This window comes from Leopardus geoffroyi, chromosome B4 (assembly GCF_018350155.1).
Source record: "Leopardus geoffroyi isolate Oge1 chromosome B4, O.geoffroyi_Oge1_pat1.0, whole genome shotgun sequence".
Classification (NCBI taxonomy): Eukaryota; Metazoa; Chordata; class Mammalia; order Carnivora; family Felidae; genus Leopardus; species Leopardus geoffroyi.
The window spans coordinates 95128960-95149010 of record NC_059341.1 but is presented as its reverse complement, the minus strand read 5'-3'; the positions used below and the strand labels follow the sequence as shown (position 1 = coordinate 95149010).

General features: G+C 38.1%; 2 protein-coding genes across 12 annotated transcripts in view; both read right to left on the bottom strand.

Annotated features, from left to right (window-relative positions):
- Positions 1-4004, bottom strand: part of MYRFL (myelin regulatory factor like) — a 134954-nt gene extending 130950 nt beyond the window's left edge. For 4 of the 5 annotated variants that reach the window (XM_045465388.1, XM_045465391.1, XM_045465389.1 and 1 more), the window contains exon 1: positions 3652-4004. In XM_045465388.1, the coding sequence (XP_045321344.1) occupies positions 3652-3697 (46 nt within the window). In that variant the 5' untranslated portion in view covers positions 3698-4004. The remainder of the gene's footprint in view (positions 1-3651) is intronic. The other variant, XM_045465387.1, reaches the window with a different exon arrangement.
- A 12325-nt stretch (positions 4005-16329) lies between these two features.
- The window catches only part of LOC123592207 (RAB3A interacting protein), a 144796-nt gene continuing 141074 nt past the window's right edge, over positions 16330-20051 (bottom strand). For all 7 annotated transcript variants that reach the window (XM_045467244.1, XM_045467245.1, XM_045467243.1 and 4 more), the window contains 3 exons: positions 19102-19201; positions 18948-19017; positions 16330-16698 (listed from right to left, as the gene is read on the bottom strand). In XM_045467244.1, the coding sequence (XP_045323200.1) occupies positions 16616-16698; positions 18948-19017; positions 19102-19201 (253 nt within the window). In that variant the 3' untranslated portion in view covers positions 16330-16615. The remainder of the gene's footprint in view (positions 16699-18947; positions 19018-19101; positions 19202-20051) is intronic.

Sequence of the window (20051 nt, the reverse complement as noted above, 5' to 3'; positions counted from 1 at the left end):
CCATAATCTTTTTCATCTGTGTCAATGTCTTTTGTAATTTTTCTTTAGACGTGGATCTTAAACAGAAGAGTTTTGCTGAATTAAAACTCATTCTCCTCTATTTAAGATAATCGGATTATAACATAATACATTTCAATTATGAAGCACTTAGATAATAAAGTATAAAGAAGAAAATGAAAATTGACATATTTTTACCACTAAGAGATAACAACTATTAATACTTGAAGTGTATTCATCCAGTTGTTTCTATGTATATGTGGGAGCATGTATGTATATATATTAAATATTTTCAGATCAGTTTTAATGATAAATTTTGTTCTGGGAAGCTACATATATAAAAATATTCAATTGTATATACCAATTTGCAAACCACTTTTCCCCTTTATATAATAAACATTTTTCCTTATCATCATTTTCAATAGCTATAAAATATTCCATTATTATATGGAAAAACCATAATTCATTTAATTAATCCACCACCATCAGAAATTTAGATTGTAACCAAGTTTTAGTTATTAAAAAGAAAATTGGGGCGCCTGGGTGGCGCAGTCGGTTAAGCGTCCGACTTCAGCCAGGTCACGATCTCGCGGTCCGTGAGTTCGAGCCCCGCGTCAGGCTCTGGGCTGATGGCTCAGAGCCTGGAGCCTGCTTCCAATTCTGTGTCTCCCTCTCTCTCTGCCCCTCCCCCGTTCATGCTCTGTCTCTCTCTGTCTCAAAAATGAATAAAACATTAAAAAAAAAAAAAAAAGAAAATAATATGCTTCTCTTCTGACACCCTTTCTCTTGTAGTGGTACCAGCTTTGTTGAAAAAGCCAAACATTTCACATGGTATCAGTCTCCAGAGGATCTTGGGATCCCTAGCACACCTGATCTGCCTCTGCTTTAGTTAGTTAATGGGCCTACCTGTGGCATCAGGGGCAGACCAGGAATTAGAATTAGAATTAGAATTCCAGCTACCCGAAACCACCCTTTGTTCTTATCATTTTCCTGAGACACATCGTAAAGATTTAGACATATTTGAAATTTAAAATAAAAACTAAGATCATCCTGAGCTTTGACCCTCAAGGCCATTTATTGTCAATCCAGGCACTTTTGTCAATCCAGATACTTTTTCATACAAATTCGTTCATAAGGAAAAATGCAGCTAGGGCTGAGTTTCTTAGAACAAAGGGTCTGAAGAAACAGAAAAATAGCTTTCAGCTGGGTAACAAATTGCCAAAACTTTTCTTGATTTTTCAGACCTTGATTTTTTTTTTTTAATTTTGTTTAACGTTTATTTAGTTTTGAGAGAAAGAGAGCATGAGGGGGAGAGGGACAGAAAGAGAGGGAGACATAGAATCGGAAGCAGGCTCCAGGCTCTGAGCTGTCACCCAGAGCCCGACGTGGGGCTCGAACTCACAAACCGTGATCGTGACCTGAGCTGAAGTCAGACCCTCAACCGACTGAGCCACCCAGGCGCCCCTGGATTTTTTTTTTATACAAGATCGCATTTAATTAGAACCGACACATCAACAGGAGAACGATGAGTGACAACTGGTCCTCCTCACTAGAATATCACTGCTGTCCTCAGTCTAAGGAATACTTGAGAAAGGAAATCGTTAAAATCTAAGGGAAAGACTTCAAAGCCTTACAAGCTACCACTTAAGGGAGGTGATGTTGGACCAGGCACACAGCAGGTACTCAATATTTGCTGAATAGTGGAGGTATAAACATTTGACACTGAGCTGTGTGGTTTTCAGGGGGAAGAGAATCATTTAAGCTGGTGTCTCCATTTTTTATTTCTAAAAATGAAGAGAAATGACCGCTCCCTCATGAAAAAAAAAAAAAAAAAAAAAAAACAGGTTTCAAATGGAAGACCAGAGTTCGGTTTAAGCTAAGAAAAATACTATTAAAATACTAATCAGATATTGTAGCAAGTGACAGAGAAGACTGGTGGAAACTATATCCCTGGAGACTTCTGAAAATAAGACAAAGATAGTCTAGGAATCCTCTAAGTACAGCAGAATTTCCAAAGAACAGAAGGTAGACCACATTCACTTTTCAGGTCTTCTCCAGTTACAGAAGGAAACCAAGACTTTATGCTTCTATAAAATGAATGGGTGGTTTCTCTAAAATTAAAGCATATGGGGCGCCTGGGTGGCTCAGTCGGTGGAGCATCTGACTTCAGCTCAGGTCATGATCTCACAGTCTGTGAGTTCGAGCCCCGCATCAGGCTCTGTGCTGACGGCTCAGAGCCTGGAGCCTGCTTCCGATTCTGTGTCTCCCTCTCTCTCTGCCCCTTCCCTGCTCATGCTCTGTCTCTCTGTCTCAAAAATAAATAAAAACATTAAGAAAAAAAATTTTTTTTAAATAAAGCATATGTATGGAACTGTAGCCTGGGGCTTGCTACCCCCTGCCAGGATGAAAGTTACACAGAATATAAAATCAGGCAATAACAATCGAGCAATGCAACGTTAGCGTGCCTACTGGGTACACAGCCTGACCCAGGTAGACACACCGATTTGGCTACTGTCAGAGACAGAAAATTCAATGGGATAGATCACGACTGAGATAATGTGATAATTCTCTTGGTCTTAGCTTTCTTCTTGTCACTTCTGGCAAAATCCAAGCCACAGAAACTATCATATTGTATGTGATTCTTTCTGATGGTGACCTAGAATCTCACTAGTTCTTTAGTACGACCACTCTGTTATTTCGTGCTGTTTGGTGTTGGGTCAATTCCATTCAACCTTTTTGCATCTAGAACTTGTCAGGTACTTTACTGATCACCAGAAATGCCAAAAGCACTCCTCTATATGCTGGTAACTGCCCTCTGGATTCTGTGAATAAACAGGTCTACCCTCAATTCTTCTCATACTTCCTCCTGAGAAATACCTTTGAAATGTGTAAAAGCTAGGGTCACATTTCCCTTCACATGGAAGTCTGAGCATTGCTGATAAAGAACCAAAGACTGAAGTCTCTGATGGCGAGTCCTTGCTGACATTTTCAACAGACCCGCCATTAGAATATCAACCCAATTAAATAATAGAAGCCGTACTGCCAGTTTAGATTTGTAAAAGAAAGAAAATCTCTGTAACCACGTCCTATAATATGCCCCTCCCTTGGGAAGGAAGTACTCATTTCTGTAGCATGGCTATCCTTTCAAAAGCCAGTCATTATTCGGTTGCACATTTTTAAAGTGTTGTGAAAAACAAAGATGAGAAGGGGAAGGAGGTGTTCTTTTACTGTTTTATATTTAATTTTACTAAGAGAAAAACTATTTTAAATGAAATCTTACACCTTTCTGGTGCTATACTCAAAAACTTTAGAGACAAGACAAATCTGTAATTTTTGAAATGTAGGGGATTAGAAGAAATATAATCTAGCACAGGACAGAGACAAACCCTAGCCACATAGATACGCTGACCCTGTGACTCTTTTAACAACCAAGCTAGAAGATGGAAATCCTGTATTCTTTTAAATCACTACCTATACCATTGATTTTTCCTGTGAACAGAGCAAATAAACCTCCACTTCAGATTTCAGGACAGTTAGTACTATGGCATTTCTTCCAAGTCCAAGTTTAAGTGAATCCCAAAAAGGCAAAACAGTGACTGCAGGCAGAGCCAGTTCTCAGAAGCAGGGACTGCATGTTGGAAAGTGGGCACTTACCTTCAAAGAACTGCTGCAGGGCCTCGTTTTCCCCTACCACATCCATGGTGCCGCAGTCCTAGTAACGCTTCCTCATAGAACAAGGGTTCTCAGGCCTCAGGAACTAAGTGCTCGTCCTCTCGACTTGATGCCTATGAATGCTCTTGAAAACTCTTCATTTTCTTTTTATTGGAGTGAAGCATATCTTCTGCCAACAAATTGTGTCCAGAAAGATGGTTAAATTCTCCAAATGATTGTAAGACCAGGCTATGGGACCATGCAGGAAAAAAAAAAAAAAAAACAAACCTTATGAATAGGGAAGTGGTAACAAATCTTACTGTAGGGAACTGTTTCTACTCTGCCTTTTGTCTTTAAGGACCTTTGTCCTTAGTGACACATGTAATTACATAAATGGGCAATAAATACATAGTCTTATCTCTTATTTGTCCTTTTACACCAATATATTTATATCTCCCCCTCTGTCAACCAGGTCAATTTAGCCATAACCAGGCAAATATACAGTGTGTGTGTGTGTGTGTGTGTGTGTGTGTGTGTGTTTACCTAGAGAAAGGGGGCAAATCAATAATCACTTTTATAGATACCTAGAGGAGCAGATAATTTAGACAGACTTGTGATAATGAAGAGTTGGGATTTGTTAAGTATTTCTAAACTTAATCACAATGAAAACTTACATTCCCTGATACACACCTAGTCTGTCTCCTCCAGATTTTATTTTCTTTGAAAGTATAAACTAGAAAGCATGAGAAGTGCCTCTGATGAGCAAATTTGATTCAGTAATTCTTACAGTTGAGTATATACTTCACTTTTAGCTGGTTTCACTCCTAAATATAAAACTACATGCAAATAAATGTTTTGCTTTCACTGCTTAACTATTAATTTACTTCATAGCCTAAGAATATAATTAGGATATTCAATCGGCTCTTTAACCCTTCGTTTTCTTTTTCCCCAACTTTTCATTTTGAAAAAGTCTTTAACGTATCGAAAAGCTGAAAGGATAATACCATGCAATACCCACCTACTCTTCACCCAGATTTATAGTTAATATTTTCCCACTTTTGCTTTTTCTCACTTGCTATATACACTTTTGGCTGAGTCATTTGAAAATATTCCTGACATCTTGACATTTCACCCAGAAATAATTCTGTATATGTCTTCTAACAAATAAGGATATTCTCCCACATGACCACAGTATTGTTATACCCAAGAAATATAACAGAAATTTAATACTAATATCTCATTAGTATTAATACCTTTGTCCCCCAAAATATCTTTCATGACTTTTTGTTTCCTGGTCAAGGACCTAATGAATGTTAATGCATTGCATTTGGTCATGTTTGTTTGTTTATTCATTTATTTACTTTTAAAGTTTATTTATTTATTTTGAAAGAGAGAGAGAGCATGAGCAGGCGAGAGGTAGAGACAGATGGAGAGAGAGAATCCCAAGCAGGGTCCACACTGTCAGTGCACAGCTCGATGTAGGGCTCAATCCTATGAACTGTGAGATCATGACCTGAACTGAGATCAAGAGTGGGATGCTTGGGGCTCCTGGGTGGCGCAGTCGGTTAAGCGTCCGACTTCAGCCAGGTCACGATCTCGCGGTCCGTGAGTTCGAGCCCCGCGTCGGCTCTGGGCTGATGGCTCAGAGCCTGGAGCCTGTTTCTGATTCTGTGTCTCCCTCTCTCTCTGCCCCTCCCCCGTTCATGCTCTGTCTCTCTCTGTCCCAAAAATTAAAAAAAAAAAAAAAACAAAAAACGTTGAAAAAAAAAAGAGTGGGATGCTTAACTGACTGAGCCACCCAGGTGCCCCTGGTTATGTCTTTTTAAAAGATATAGAACATTCTCCTTTTGTCATTTTGGTTATCTGTTTGGCTTTTTATGACATTGACACTTTTTTAACAATCTAGACCCGCTGTCTTATAGAATGTCTCAATTCTGAATTTGTCTGTTTCGTTATTGTTAGATTCAGTACAGGTGATGTGGTATGCTTCCTAGTAAGTATTTTAAAACTTCATACATATAAATGGTTCCCTGAAAACAGGCAAGCTAATTCTATACTCGGGGTGGGGGGGGGCGGGGTAAGAGGCTTAGAATCCTATTTTGAAGCTCACATCGGGTTCCAGACCTTTAAGGACAAGTCAACAAGTTGCTTAAAGAAATTCATCTTCTAGTTTTTGCAACTAATTTGTTTAAAACAAAACAAACATAAAAGTAAACCAAAACACTGTCAAGGGCAAATAGCATATATGTGAAAACATGATTCAGCCTGCAGGACTTCAGTTTGCAATCTCTGGGTTAGAGCCTAACCTAGAACAACCAACATGGTTTGAGGCAAGTAAAGAGAATGTGGAAGAAATTTGTTGAAATGGCTGGACAATATATCTGTATTAATGAATGAGTCCAGAGCACATAGCCAAAGGCGCAATCCAGCTGGTGGCCATGGGGATTTAAGGCTTTTTGCTCCCAGAGAATAACAAATACCATCCATATTTCCTTGATTATGGTCTTTAGTCTCCACATCTCTAGTATCTTCTAATTCTGTTGGGCATCCCATGTTGCACAAATTTGGGGGAGATTAGTTTCTTGAGAAGTAATCTAATGTAGCTGTGGTTTAGATTTGTTTTGGTATTGACATTTCCTAGAGAACTCCAATAAATAAGTAGGTAGGAGCTGAGTTGCTGTGGTTAAATCTGGTGACATGGCTCAAGTTGGGAATGTAATGATGGGAACCTTTTCTCTCTCAAGTCTGTCCCTGAGGTCTACAGCTCCAGAATGCTAGTATTCACAACACGGTGCTTCATCTTGATGTTAGACCATGTGTGGATCTGTACTTCCTTGAGAGCTATTAGGGTTTCTATTCTTCTCTTTACTTTAGCAGCTTTGCTCATTTGTGGTATTGTAGTTTTTCTTTTAGTTTTAAAAAGATGCTGGTTTTGGGGCGCCTGGGTGGTGCAGTCGGTTAGGCGTCCGACTTCAGCCAGGTCACGATCTCGCGGTCCACGAGTTCGAGCCCCGCGTCAGGCTCTGGGCTGATGGCTCAGAGCCTGGAGCCTGTTTCCGATTCTGTGTCTCCCTCTCTCTCTGCCCCTCCCCCGTTCATGCTCTGTCTCTCTCTGTCCCAAAAATAAATAAACGTTAAAAAAAAAAAAAAATTAAAAAAAAAAAAAAAAAAAGATGCTGGCTTGAACTCAGTGGTGGTAGTGGACATGGAGAGAAGTAGACCTACCTAGTCGAGGTATGTTTTGCAGTGCTGATGTGGTTTGCTGATGGACTGGATTGGAGGTATTGACAACAGAAACCAGGAATAAGCCCTAGGCTGTAGCTTAAGCACCTGGGCCAAGAGTCAAGGTTAGGTTTGAGATGCACCCATTAAAATTTCAAGTGGAGGGGCCGATAGGCAAATGAATACAATAGCCTAAAGCTAGGGAAGGGATGTCAGGGTTGGAAATGTAGAGTTATATGGAATTGATATTTGGTTTTCAAGGTCAGGGACCCAGATGAGATGATCTAAAGAATATTTAGATAATGAGGGGCGCCTGGGTGGCTCAGTTGGTTGAGCGACTCAGCTCAGGTCATGATCTCACAGTTTGTGAGTTTGAGCCCCGCGTTGGGCTCTGTGCTGACAGCTCGGAGACTGGAGCCTATTTCAGATTCTGTGTCCCCCCTCTCTCTGCCCCTCTCCTGCTCATGCTCTGTCTCTCTCAATAATAAATAAACGTTCAAAAAAATTTTTAAAAAGATAATATTTAGATAATGATAAGGGGGCTCAGGCAAAACTCTATAGTGATTCCAGTATTGAAAGGCTGAGCTGGGGCACCTGGGTGCCTCAGTCAGTTAAGCATCGGACTAATGATTTTGACTCAGGTCATGATCTCCCAGTCGTGGGATCCAGCCTCGTGTCAGGCTCTGTACCGGCAGCACAGAGTTTGCTTGGGTTCCCTCTCTCCCTACCTCTCTGCCTCTCCTCCACTGGCATGTGCATTCTCTCTCTCTCTCAAAATAAATAAATAAACTTAAAAAATAAAATAAAATAAAAGCAGAGCTAAGAAAGAGCCAGGTAGAGTTGTGGCCACAGCTGTCACAGAGAACTTCCAAATTCCCCACCGTAGCTTACTGGACCTATAGGTCTGACCCCTGCCTACCTCTCCAGTTTTCTCTTACCAATCTCCCCGCCACCAACTGTACACTAGGTCTTTTTGCCATTTTTCAAGTATGTCAAGTGCAGGTCTTCCTTAGGGGCCTCCCACCAGCTTTGAGTGCTCTCCCTTGCCTGCCTCTCTTCATAGGCCTGGATCTGGTCAGAGCCCAGCTGAAAAATGTCACCTCCTGAGTTGACCTTTCCTGACCACCCAATCTGAAGTAGTCATCCATTCTCCTTCTAGCCCATTACTCCCTTTTAAGTACCTACAGAGCACCTGTTTCATCTTCTAACATTAGTCTCTTTGTCCACTCGTCACGGAACCGAGAGCTAGCCCCATGAGCACGGAGCTCCCCAGTCTTGCTCACTGCTGTATCTCCAACACCTGCAGTCGCAGCTGGCACACACGAGACTCAAGTGTGTGGACGATGAGGTGGAATTCTCTCTAGAAGTTCTGCACAAAATTTACAGAAACTACTGGGTCCTTATTTACCTATATATCAGAGACAAGAAACTTGTCTGCTGAGATGGTAATTGTACTGCACTCTGTGAAAAAAACGAAGAACTATTTTTCTTTCTTTTTTAATTTTTAAAAATGTTTATTTTTGAGCGAGAGACAGAGTGCGAGCTGCAGAAGAACAGAGAAAGAGGGAGACACAGAATCCGAAGCAGGCTCCAGGCTCCGAGCGTCAGAGCAGAGCCCTGACGAAGGGCTCAAACTCACGAACTGCAAGATCATGACCTGAGCCAAAGTCAGACGCTTAATCGACTGAGACACCCAGGCATCCCTTTCTTACTTTTTTTAAGTTTATTGATTTATTTTGAGAGAGAGAGAACAAGCAGGTGAGGGGCAGAGAGAGATGGAGAGACAGAATCCCAAGCAGGCTCCACACCATCAGTGCAAAACCCAATATGGAGCTTGAACTCACGAACCTTGAGATCCTGACCCAAACTGAGATCATCAAACACCCAACTGACTGAGCCACCCAGGCACCCCAAAGAACTATTTTCTAGCACAAAAGTTAGACACAAATATAAATTCACACTGCTTTGACATCTCTTCGTTTTAAACATTGTGTCAAAACTACTGAGGGAAAAACACAACAAAGAAAACCTTTGAAAACAAAAGCTTTGAATAAAAGCACATCTACTGTAGACTCTGGCTGCACAAAACAAAAACACAGAATTCATATGGTGGTGGTGCTAAGTAGGTAGGTGGGTGGTGGCAAGTTAAGGGCTGAGATCCAATGCTCAGAAACCAAATCTCTGTTCTGTTCTTCCAGTGTAAACGATGAGTCAAAGGTTGTGGATTGTCCTAGAGCTGGAAACACAACAGAGGACACCTGGTTTAGCCTTTATTGAGAAGACCAGAGGGAGTGGTGACCTGCCTAACTGATCAGCTTTGGGAGCCAAGCCTGAAGAACGCAGGTCTCCTGAGTGACTCCTAATCCAACTTCTCTCCATGAGGCCAGGCTCTCTCCTCAGCTCTGAACCTATTTATAGAAACTTATCAAAAAGTCTTTTCTTCTTTTTTAGAGTTGGAAATCTAGGCAATTAAATTCTGTCCAGATATACTCTCCAGAGCCGAAGTTAATCAACACACAAATTATTCCATCCCCTTTGCCTTGCCATTTCTGCTAGCTCCTGTCTTCTCAGGATTTTTCTCTCCCTGTCACGGTAACACAGGGCCCAGTGCCATACTTCTCCATATCCCTTAAGTGCCTATCTAATCCTATGGCCAACTACTCCCAAATGTATGGCCTACCTTGACCTTATCATTGAATTTAGACTTGTGTATTGATACCAACTTAATTCTCCACTTTGATGCTTCATGGGCATCTCGATGAGTCACAAAAGGCGTTGTCTCCATTTCATGCACACATAATTTGAACCTACCCCAGATATCTCTATATCAATAAGTTGCAGTAACAGCTCAAGCCAAAAGCCTAGGATTCAGACCTGTTTTCTCTTCTTCCCTCTGTCCCAAATCCAACTCATCAACAGGTCCTGTTTTTTGTTTCTGAATGCAGGAGCATATAATTGGATTCATCGTTAACTCTTGGTTCGTAACACACTATCAGTGGTCTGTGCATGATTCTCTCCATCCACATATTTACTCTTAATAACAAATGAACCCATCATCCAACCCAGGGATGAGAACGTTCACAATGACTTACTCTTATATTTAGTCCCCCGGTTCTCTCCCTTTTCCTCCTCCATACCAGAGGTAATGCTATCCTGAACTCTGGGTTTATCACTATTTGGACTTTTTTTTAGTTTTGTTCAGTTTTAGTTTTTGAACTTTATGAGAAAAGCATTAGGTCATGTTGTCTTCTGAGCATTTTGCTTTTTCACTCAATCCATTACATTAAGTTGCTGTGCTGCCTGCAGCTGATGTTCATTCATCTTGCCTGCCATGTGACTGTCCACTAGGTGAGCACACTTTACTCTATTAGATGGACATCGGGTTTCTTCTAAAACATTCTTATATTTGTATTCTGGGGCACTTTGTGCAAGTATTTCTCTTGTGTATATGCCTACAAATTGAGTGGTGGGCCATGGGGAAGGTTCAAGTTCTCAAATGAATGGTTTTTCACAATAGTTATACCAATTGACACTTTCACCAGCAATATAGGAGTAATCCTATTGAAATTCTCTGCAACATTTGACTTTGCTGGACTTTTTGCCAGTTGAATGAATGTAAACCTGTTACTGCACTCTTGATTTGCTTTCCCGGAGTATTAATAAATGAAAACCATTTAATAGGTTTACTGGCCCATAATAGGTTTACTGCACTGCCAACTCGTGGAGTACCTGTTTCAGTCATTTGCCCATTTTTCTGCTAGTGTTTGTTTTTTTCGTTGTTGGTTTGTATAATTTCTGTATATATTCTTGATGCTAACCTATTATTGGTTATGAGTTTTGCGAATATCTTCTCATAGCTTGTAGCTTGTCTTTAAAATGCCTTTTGAGGGACAGAAGTTTTAAATTAACAATTTATAATATAGCACAATTACTTTTTTATGGTTCTCTTTTATGGTTTCTTTTGCCTGCAGTTTACGAAGTTCTTAGAAGCAGGATCAGGAAGGTATCCCTCTGTATTTTCAAAATATATTTCACCTACAATTTTAACTAGATTTTCTACATCAGAAGTTCTAAAGTTTTGGGACATTTAAACAGTTGTTTTGTGTGTGTGTATGGTATGAGGAAAAGATCCAATCTTGTATGTTTGTTTGTTTTTGTCAGCTCCATTTAATTATTAGTCCTGTCACTGACCTACCATACCATCTCTGTCAATATGAAATTTACAAATATGTGTGGGCCTGTTTTGGAGCTCTCTATTCTATCCATTGGTCATTTTCTCTATTTTTGCACAGTAAGACTTTCTTAAACATTTCAACCTCATAAAAAGTCCTTCTGGTAGGATGAACTCTCCTTCCTTTCTTGTTCTTCAGAAGGGTCTTGGTCATTATTCATCCTTAAATCTGCCATGTAAATTTTGAACAGTTTGTCAATTCCAGCAGAAATGTTGGGATTTAGTTTGGAGATGCACTAATAAATCTATACATTCATTTGAAAAGACTTTCTAATTGTCCTTCTAATGAACACAGGGCACTCTAGTCTTCTTTAACGTCTTTTAGAACTCTCTGTACACAGATCTGGCACATTTTTGGTTAGCTTTATTACTAGATACATCAGAATTGTTTTTGCAATTATTTGTTGTTTAAAGTTTATTTTGAGTGAGCACACGTGAGTGGGAGAGAGGCCGAGAGACAGAAGCTCAAGCAAGCTCTGCAATGCTCAGTGTGGAGCCTGACACAGGGCTCGAACTCACAAACCGTGAGATCATGACCTGAGCTGAAACCAAGAATCAGATGCTTAACCAACTGAGCCATCCAGGTGCCCCTTATTTGCTGTCTTTTTAAAACTCTTACTTTCTAACTGTGGTTGTATATAAGTATAATTCACAATTAGACATTGATCCTATATTTAGGCATTTGCTAAACTCTCCAATTATGTCGAATTGGTGGAAGACTTTTGATTTTCTATGTAGACAATCACATCACAATGACAGTCTCTTCCCAATCACTGTAACTTTTTCTCATCTTGTTGCACGAACACAGTTACAGTACAATTTTGGATAAAAGTGAAGAGAGCAATAATTTTGGTCCCAGTGTTGATTTTAAAGAAAATGCTTCTACTGTTTCCCACCTTAGGATGGTGTTTACTGTAAGATTTTTAAAGATATCCTTCATCAAGCTGAAAACATTGTTTTTTTTTTGCATCTATTGATCAGGCAGGCAGTTTTTCACTTTTATTCTATAAATGTGAATTCCATTTATAAATTTTCTAATACACCATTTTTTGCATTCCTGGCGTAAATGCCACTCAGTGTGTTACAGTGTTTGCTTTTGCAGATATCTTCATGACAAAATGGATCTATAATTTTCCTTTCTTGTATCAACTTCCCAATCTGGTTTTACTATCAAGATTATATTGGTTTTTGATGTGCAAGACATACTAATCCTATTCCCGGAAAAATGTATCTGATTAGAATAACTCTTAACTCTTTAAAGTTTGTTAAAATCATCTATGCCTAGAGTTTTATTTGTGAGATTTTAAACTACTTCCTTTCCTTGAATAGTAATGGCACTGTTCAGGTTTCTGATTTCTTTTTCTAGATAACATTTTCTAGAATTTTGCCCTTTTGCCTAAATTTTCAAACATATCGGCATGTTGTTCACAATATTCAGCTGTTTAAAATCTGCAGTATTGATAGTGACATAACCTTTTTTATTCCTGATATGGGTTATTTGTGCATTTTCTTTTTCTCCATAATAAACTTACCGGAAATTTTTGTCCATTTTGTTCATTTTTTCAGTCAACATATGACTTTGTTGATCCTATTTCTATTCTATTTTCTATTTCTGTTCTTATCTCTTGCTTTAGCTTTATCTTGTCCTTCTGTAACTTCAATTGAACTCTAGCTCATTTAAAAAAAAAAAAAAAAATATATATATATATATATACACATACAAATATTTAAAGCTACAAAATTTTCCTTGAAGCACTACTTTCTCTACACTTTTTCTTCAATTGAAGTATATATGACATATATGTGACATACATATATATATATATATATATATATATATATATATATATATGACATACATTTTAGGTGTACAACATAGCAATTTGACAATTTCATAGTATTATTCAATACTCCCCACATGAAGTATGGCTACTATCAGTCACCAAAGTTACAATATTATTGTATAATTATTATTGTAATAATATTACTAGAATATTATTGTATATTACTGTATTCTCTATGATATACTTTTCATCCCCATGATTTATCTTAATCCCCTTCACATTTTGCTGGAAGCCCACTCCCCTCCTCTCTAGCAACCACCAGTTTGTTCTCCGTGTTTGAGTCTGTTTCTGTTTATTCATTTGTTTTTGTCGATTCCACGTTTAAGTGAAATCATATGATATTTGTCTTTCTCAGACTTATTTCATTTAGCATGATACTCTCTAGCTCCATCCAAGTTGTTGCAAATAGCAAGATTTCATTCTTTTTATGGCTGAGTAATGTATCATTATACCATATCTTCTTCATCCATTTGTCTACTGATGGACACTTAGGATATATCTTGGCTACTGTAAATAATGCTGCAATAAACATAGGGGTGCATATATCTTTTTGAATTGGTGTTTTCATTTATTTTGGGTAAATACCCAGCAGTGGTGGCATTACTGAACTGAATGATATTCTATTTTTCATTTTTTGAGGTACCTCTCTATATTGTTTTTCATAGTGACTCCACCAATTCACATTCCCACCAAGAGTACATGAGGTTTTCCTTTCTCCACATCCACATCAACACTCATGATTTCTTGTCTTTTTGATACTAGCCATTCTGCCCGGTGTAAAGTGCTATCTCACTGTGGTTTTGATTTGCATTTCCCCAATGATTAGGGACATTGAACACCTTTTCATGCATCTATCCTTATGGCTTCTTTTGGAAAAATGTCTATTTTGGACGTGTGCCCATTTTTAATCAGATTATTAGCTTTTTAGTGCTGAGTTGTAGGAGTTCTTTATATATTTCAAGTTTGGTATTAGTCACCCTAGTATTTTTAAGTTTCTTCAATTATTTCTATTACTATTGGTTTTCTTACTAAGTTTTGAACTCAAATTTTAGCACTATATATCACCTATCTCTATCCTTAATAATGCTTTTATTTTAATGTCTGTTTTGTTGGATAATAGTATAACCACACTAGCTTTCTTTTAGTATTTTCCTATCTTTTTTCCATGCTTTTATTTCAACCTTTCTATGTCCTTATGCTTTGTGTATAAATATATTATTTCCCTACCACTCTAGTCATTTCTTTTTTTTTTTCAACGTTTATTTTTTTTTTTTTATTTTTGGGACAGAGAGAGACAGAGCATGAATGGGAGAGGGGCAGAGAGAGAGGGAGACACAGAATCGGAAACAGGCTCCAGGCTCTGAGCCATCAGCCCAGAGCCTGACGCGGGGCTCGAACTCACGGACCGCGAGATCGTGACCTGGCTGAAGTCGGACGCTCAACCGACTGCACCACCCAGGCGCCCCTCTAGTCATTTCTTTAGTTGGTCTTTTTTTCTTTTTTCTTTACTATTTAATTAGTATGTTTCTCTTCCTTCTAACGAGATAGGAACTTTACCCTCAAGATCTCTGGTTTCCTCTCACTCCCACTATATTGATGCTGTAAAGAATTTTAATTCTACATTGTTATGCATATACTTTATTTTCTTTAGCCTTACTTTTTATTCTTTTAAAGTCATCAACAAACCTCGTAAGTATCTCTTTTTATCGCCCAAATCTCTTGTAGCATCCCTTGGATTTGTTTATCTTCATCCTTAGGTACTTTTTCCAAAAGTTTTTTTAGTTTTTCTTTTTTTTAAGTGCTTTTAACTTGCATCTTTGTGTGAAAAATTTTCTGAAGTTTTGAAAGTCTGAGAACATGTTTATTATGCCTTCACATTTGAGTAACTATTTATCAGGACAGAAAATTCTAGTTTCAAAGATCTTTTCATGCTCAATTTCAGATTCTTGAACTGGGCAGGGTATTGATGGTTTCTACCAGTCCATACCATTCCATACTCAAATATCCTTTTGTCTGTAGAGTCCCATCCATTTTGGTGACTGAATCTTCCATAGGTAAGGTTGACCAAGTCTTTGAAGACAGGATTGAAAACAAGGTCATCTTCAGATCGTATTCGTAAAAATACAATCAACTGCTGTAGAGGGCAATGTGGCAAAGCAGATCAAATATTTTAAAATATACATATACCTTGGCCCAACAATTTTACATCTAAGCATCTACATGAAGGAAACAACCCAACAATGTGCAAAGAAGTATGCATAAAGATACTGATCACAGCATTATGATGCAAAAAATAATTTAAAACCTAATTTGCAAACAAGTTATATGAACATCCTATAGTCAAACCATGTAGTAATTAAGAGGTGCAGAAAAAATATTTAAGTTAAAAAAGTTAAGTCTAGGGGGTGCCTGAGTCACTCAGTCAGTTGAGCATCCGACTTCGGCTCAGGTCATGATCTCACAGTTCGTGAGTTCAAGCCCTGCATCGGGCTCTGTGCTGACAGCTCAGAGCCTGGAGCCTGCTTCGGATTCCGTGTCTCCCTCTCTATCTGCCCCTTCCCAGCTCATGCTCTGTCTTTCTCTGTCTCTCAAAGGTGAATAAACATTAAAAAAAAAAAAAAAAAGTAAGTCTAGAGGGGGCACCTGGGTGGCTCAGTTAAGTGTCTGACTTCAACTCAGGTCATGATCTCATGGTCCATGAGTTCAAGCTCTGCGTCCGGCTCTGTGCTGTCAGTTCAAAGCCTGGAGCTTGCTTCAGATTCTCTGTCTCCCTCTCTCTCTGCCCCTCCCCTGATCACACTCGGTCTCTATCAAAAAATAAATAAATGTTAAAAAAAATTTTTTTTAAAAAGGTAAGTCTAGGGGCACCTGGGTGGCTCATTCAGTTAAGCATGTGACTCCTGATTTCCGCTCAGGTCAGGAATTCACAGTTTGTGAGTTAAAGCCCTACATCGGGCTCTGTGCTGACAGCATGGAGTCCGCTTGGGACTCTCTCTCTCTCTCCCCCAAAATAAATAAATACACATTTAAAAAAACATTAAAAAAAAGGAAGTCTTTTTGTTTCAGAAATATGCATATGCAGGGAGAAACATCTGAAAGCCAAAAAGCTATTCTTCAGAAATACTAACAGTAGCTTTCTCTAGATGGATATAGTGAAGTGTGTTTTTTTTTTTTCTTTCTTTAAATAAAATCCTTCTTTGAGGCTCAATATACAAAAGAGACAAAAACAGAGTCATTCTTGTGGGGGTAAAGAGATGATCCTGTCCACTCAGCCTTCTTCCTTGTCACAGGCTGCTGTGCAGTTTGAAAGCTACAATTCAATACATTCAGCTTACCCTACATACCATGTCAGAGCTAGAAGAGAAAGCAAAAACATATTCAATCTAACATTTATGTACTTATTTATTTAGCTTTTATTTTTGTTTTTTGGGCAACTATAAATTACAATCACTAGTACACCTGTAATTCTCTATAGTGTGTTCAACTAAAGAGTAAGCAAACACAGCATAGGTCAATTTAAAAGAAATCACAGTACTTCTTAGTGTAATCTGCAAAAGAGGGAAAAAGTCTTGGGCCCACTCCTTGGTAATAAATATCAAGTAACCATAAAAATATTCAGCCATTTTCCAGGTATTCAGGGAGGTTCATGCATGGTCCCAGGCAGAGAGCATCAGAGTTCCTCTTTGAAATATCCCAGCTTTGCCAATGACATCTCTTTTCTCAACTGCATAACTTCCCAAAACATCTGATCAACTATACAAATAGAAAAGGAGACACATAAATCATAAATTACCATCCTCATTATTTTTTAACTGTTTCACTGAGAATTTAACATTAGCTGAAATGCCAATTGGGCATTTCTGAATGACATACCGAATGCCTCGACATTTTATTGCTATTTCAACAGAAACTTTTTCATGTTATTTGTGAGCATCCCACTTTTATCACAACTGTTTGTTAGATACATAGATGACCACGTTAGCCCAACAGAAGGCAGACACTTTCAGGGTCCTGAATAAATGGCAATCCTAGTGCCTTCATAAGTAATTACACTCAGTCCTCAATTATTCGAACTCATGGATCTTCTTGCTCTAGTTTGCTACATCTTGGCCATTCCACTGTTTATCAACACCAACAGAGAGTAAAACAGGAAAAAAAGGAAAACAAAAGACAGTCCAGAAAACTCAGTAACATTCTTTGTAATAATAAGAAAGGTTTTGTATATGGCTCAAATTAGAAATAAAAATAAATGCAAAGGTTGATCTGTAAATTTCAATTATCTCTACTTTGGCAAGCCACTTCTGTAACTTGAAAAAAGTGGCTTTGTATTTCAGACAAAAGGTCTCCCTCTGACAGACACATCATCCGATTGGATTGATTTAGATCAGTGGTTCTCAGCTAGGGGAGATTTTGTCCTAAAGGGTACATCTGACAATGTCTGGATACATTTTTCATTACTGGCTTCTACTGAGTAAGGCTCAGCGATGGTGTTAAACATCCTACAATGCACAAAATAGCCCCCACAACAAAGAACTATTCAGCTCAAAATATTCATAGTACCAAGCCTCAGAAACCCTGCTTTAGATTTAGCTGCCCTAAATCCTTTTTGGCAAAAGGCACAGACAATTAACAGATTTTAAAATGAATGATATTTATTTGCTACAAACTCACACAGTATATGATGTGTACCAAGTACCATGAAGTGGAAAAAGTAACAGAACCAGAGAAGAGACCACTCCTATCACCATCACCCCTACTACCGCCCATGACAATTTCTTACTATTTTCATAAAGGAAATTATCTTTCATCTTCCCCAGAAAACCTTTTTTTTTTATTTTAATGAGAGAAAAACATGCTTGACAATTTAACTTAACATAAATCATCTGTTCTGTGGCTTAAATCCTATGATCTACCAACAGGTATTCAAAAATATTTCAATTTTATGAAAAGTCATAAAAAGTACTGTACAGTTTAAAGACTTTGCTGCTCAGGTTGAAATTAAACATTAATGAGAGGTTTCACCCTCATTCTTTTAGGCATTAAAACCTAATTATATGGGATTCTAAATCAGTATGTCTCTTCTCAACACACCAGAGCTTTAGAAACACTAAACTAAGTTTTTATCAGCATAACTAACTTTTCCACAGAATTAAGAGTCACTGGTTTACAGGACCGAAAGATAATACGTTTCTTCCAGTTTTTAAATATAAAAATATTTTCAGTGCCTAAAAAAAATAGGAGTAGGAAATCCCCCTAACAACATCAAATACAAAATGGGTATGGACTCATCCCTAGCTTAGTATTTGCTATTTGTTTTAAAATAATCACATGTACTCAAGAAACACTGCTTTAGAGCAGTTGGGCCTTATTCATTTTTATGCCTGGCATTTAAGACATTTGGCCACAGAATCATCAGTAATCATGAAAGACTGTATTAAAAGTATTAAAACACTTGCATGATGTTGGCTGTCCTGAATATATCATCTACGTGTTTCTGCTGATTCAGAATACAGTAATCTTTATCCCATTCAGAACTATCTTCATGACTGCTTTATTAATTCATACATAAAAGTAGGAAATATACAAAAAAATTATTGTTAGATCCTCATGGTTTCCACCAATTAAAATAAATCTGACCATGTCTAGAGCTTGAATAATAAAAATGAATTTATTATTGAATTGAATAATAAAAATGAATATTTTTATTTCTTAGGAGTAAATTCAATGAGCTAATTACTAGTCCCCTCACATTTGCCATCTGGTTTATCATATATCTCTTAAGAGTTATAACTGATCCTGCTTAAAACTCAAAATTGGAGTAAAATGAGGCAAATACAATGATTGAATCATTTTAAGAGACATCAGTTCCCAAATTCTCCACACATTAGAACTGTAAGAGCTTCAATATAAATGCACCAATAATAAAACTTGAGCATTACTACTATGTTCTATACTTTTTGAAGTCTTATGTAAACATTTTATAACCAATTAAGAACACTCACCATCCTGCTGTTTCACGAGCCCCTGCTGAATATATCGAATGTATGTAAAGAAGTTACATACAGAGGTGATCTAGGCCAAAAGGAAAAAAAAAAGTCATTAGTCAAATGTCGTATCAAAGCGAGCTTTATTAAAATTCATGGTTAAGTTACTTACCCTGTATCTGCAAAAGGGAGAAATATAGTAATAGTTGCTTGAGTCCCCTAATTTAATTCTGTGTTTACAGGACTTACTCTGGCCAGTTAGAGCACATTTTCTGTAAAATAATGACAAATTTTAGTTTGTTGTTTTTTTAATTAAAAACATTTTGCTCCTACCTTCTGTACAAGTTTTACATTTGCTAAGACAACAAATATTTCAGACCTGTGTATCAGGCACTGTTATAGATGCTGGGCTATCATGATGAAAATGACAAAGACCCTGCCCCCTTGGGGCCTACATTCTAACATAAGCTCAACAACAGAACGTTCACCATGGTTTTCGAACAGAAACTAAATGTTTCAAATATATGTCCTATCCTGAAGCAAATTTACAAATGAGTAACCAGCCACAGGGCAGTTCTGAGTTTCCCAACAGGACTTCAACTACTTCCTCAGTTTCAAAAAAACCTGATGATGAGTGTTCAAGTCTCAAAACATGTTACTAAGACAGCTTGCAGGATAAGTTTCTAGATGTGGTACTTTTCGGTGGGTCTGGTTGCAGTATATGCATTTAATGTGGCTCCAGGCCTGAGAAATACAGAGGAATAGGCCACCTTACGAAAATATTGACCCTCAATAATTATACAAAGTACACTATATTCAAACATACCATCCTTTCTGTTTGCATACCATGGACTCTTAAGGTTTGGTATGAAGGCTTTCCGGGTGGAATGACGCTGTAAGTCTCTTGAGGATGGGGACTGTATCTTATTTATCTTTAAATGCCAGGCACCAAGCATGTGCCTGGCATACAGCAGACATTCAATAACTGCTGGCTAAGTGATGAGCCCCTGGTCACTGTACAGCTCAATACAATGATGCTGGCTTATCTGCCAGAGCAGACCTACAGCAGCCCAGCTGGTACCCTCTGAAGCAAGGACCATGGCTGAACACAACTACCACTCC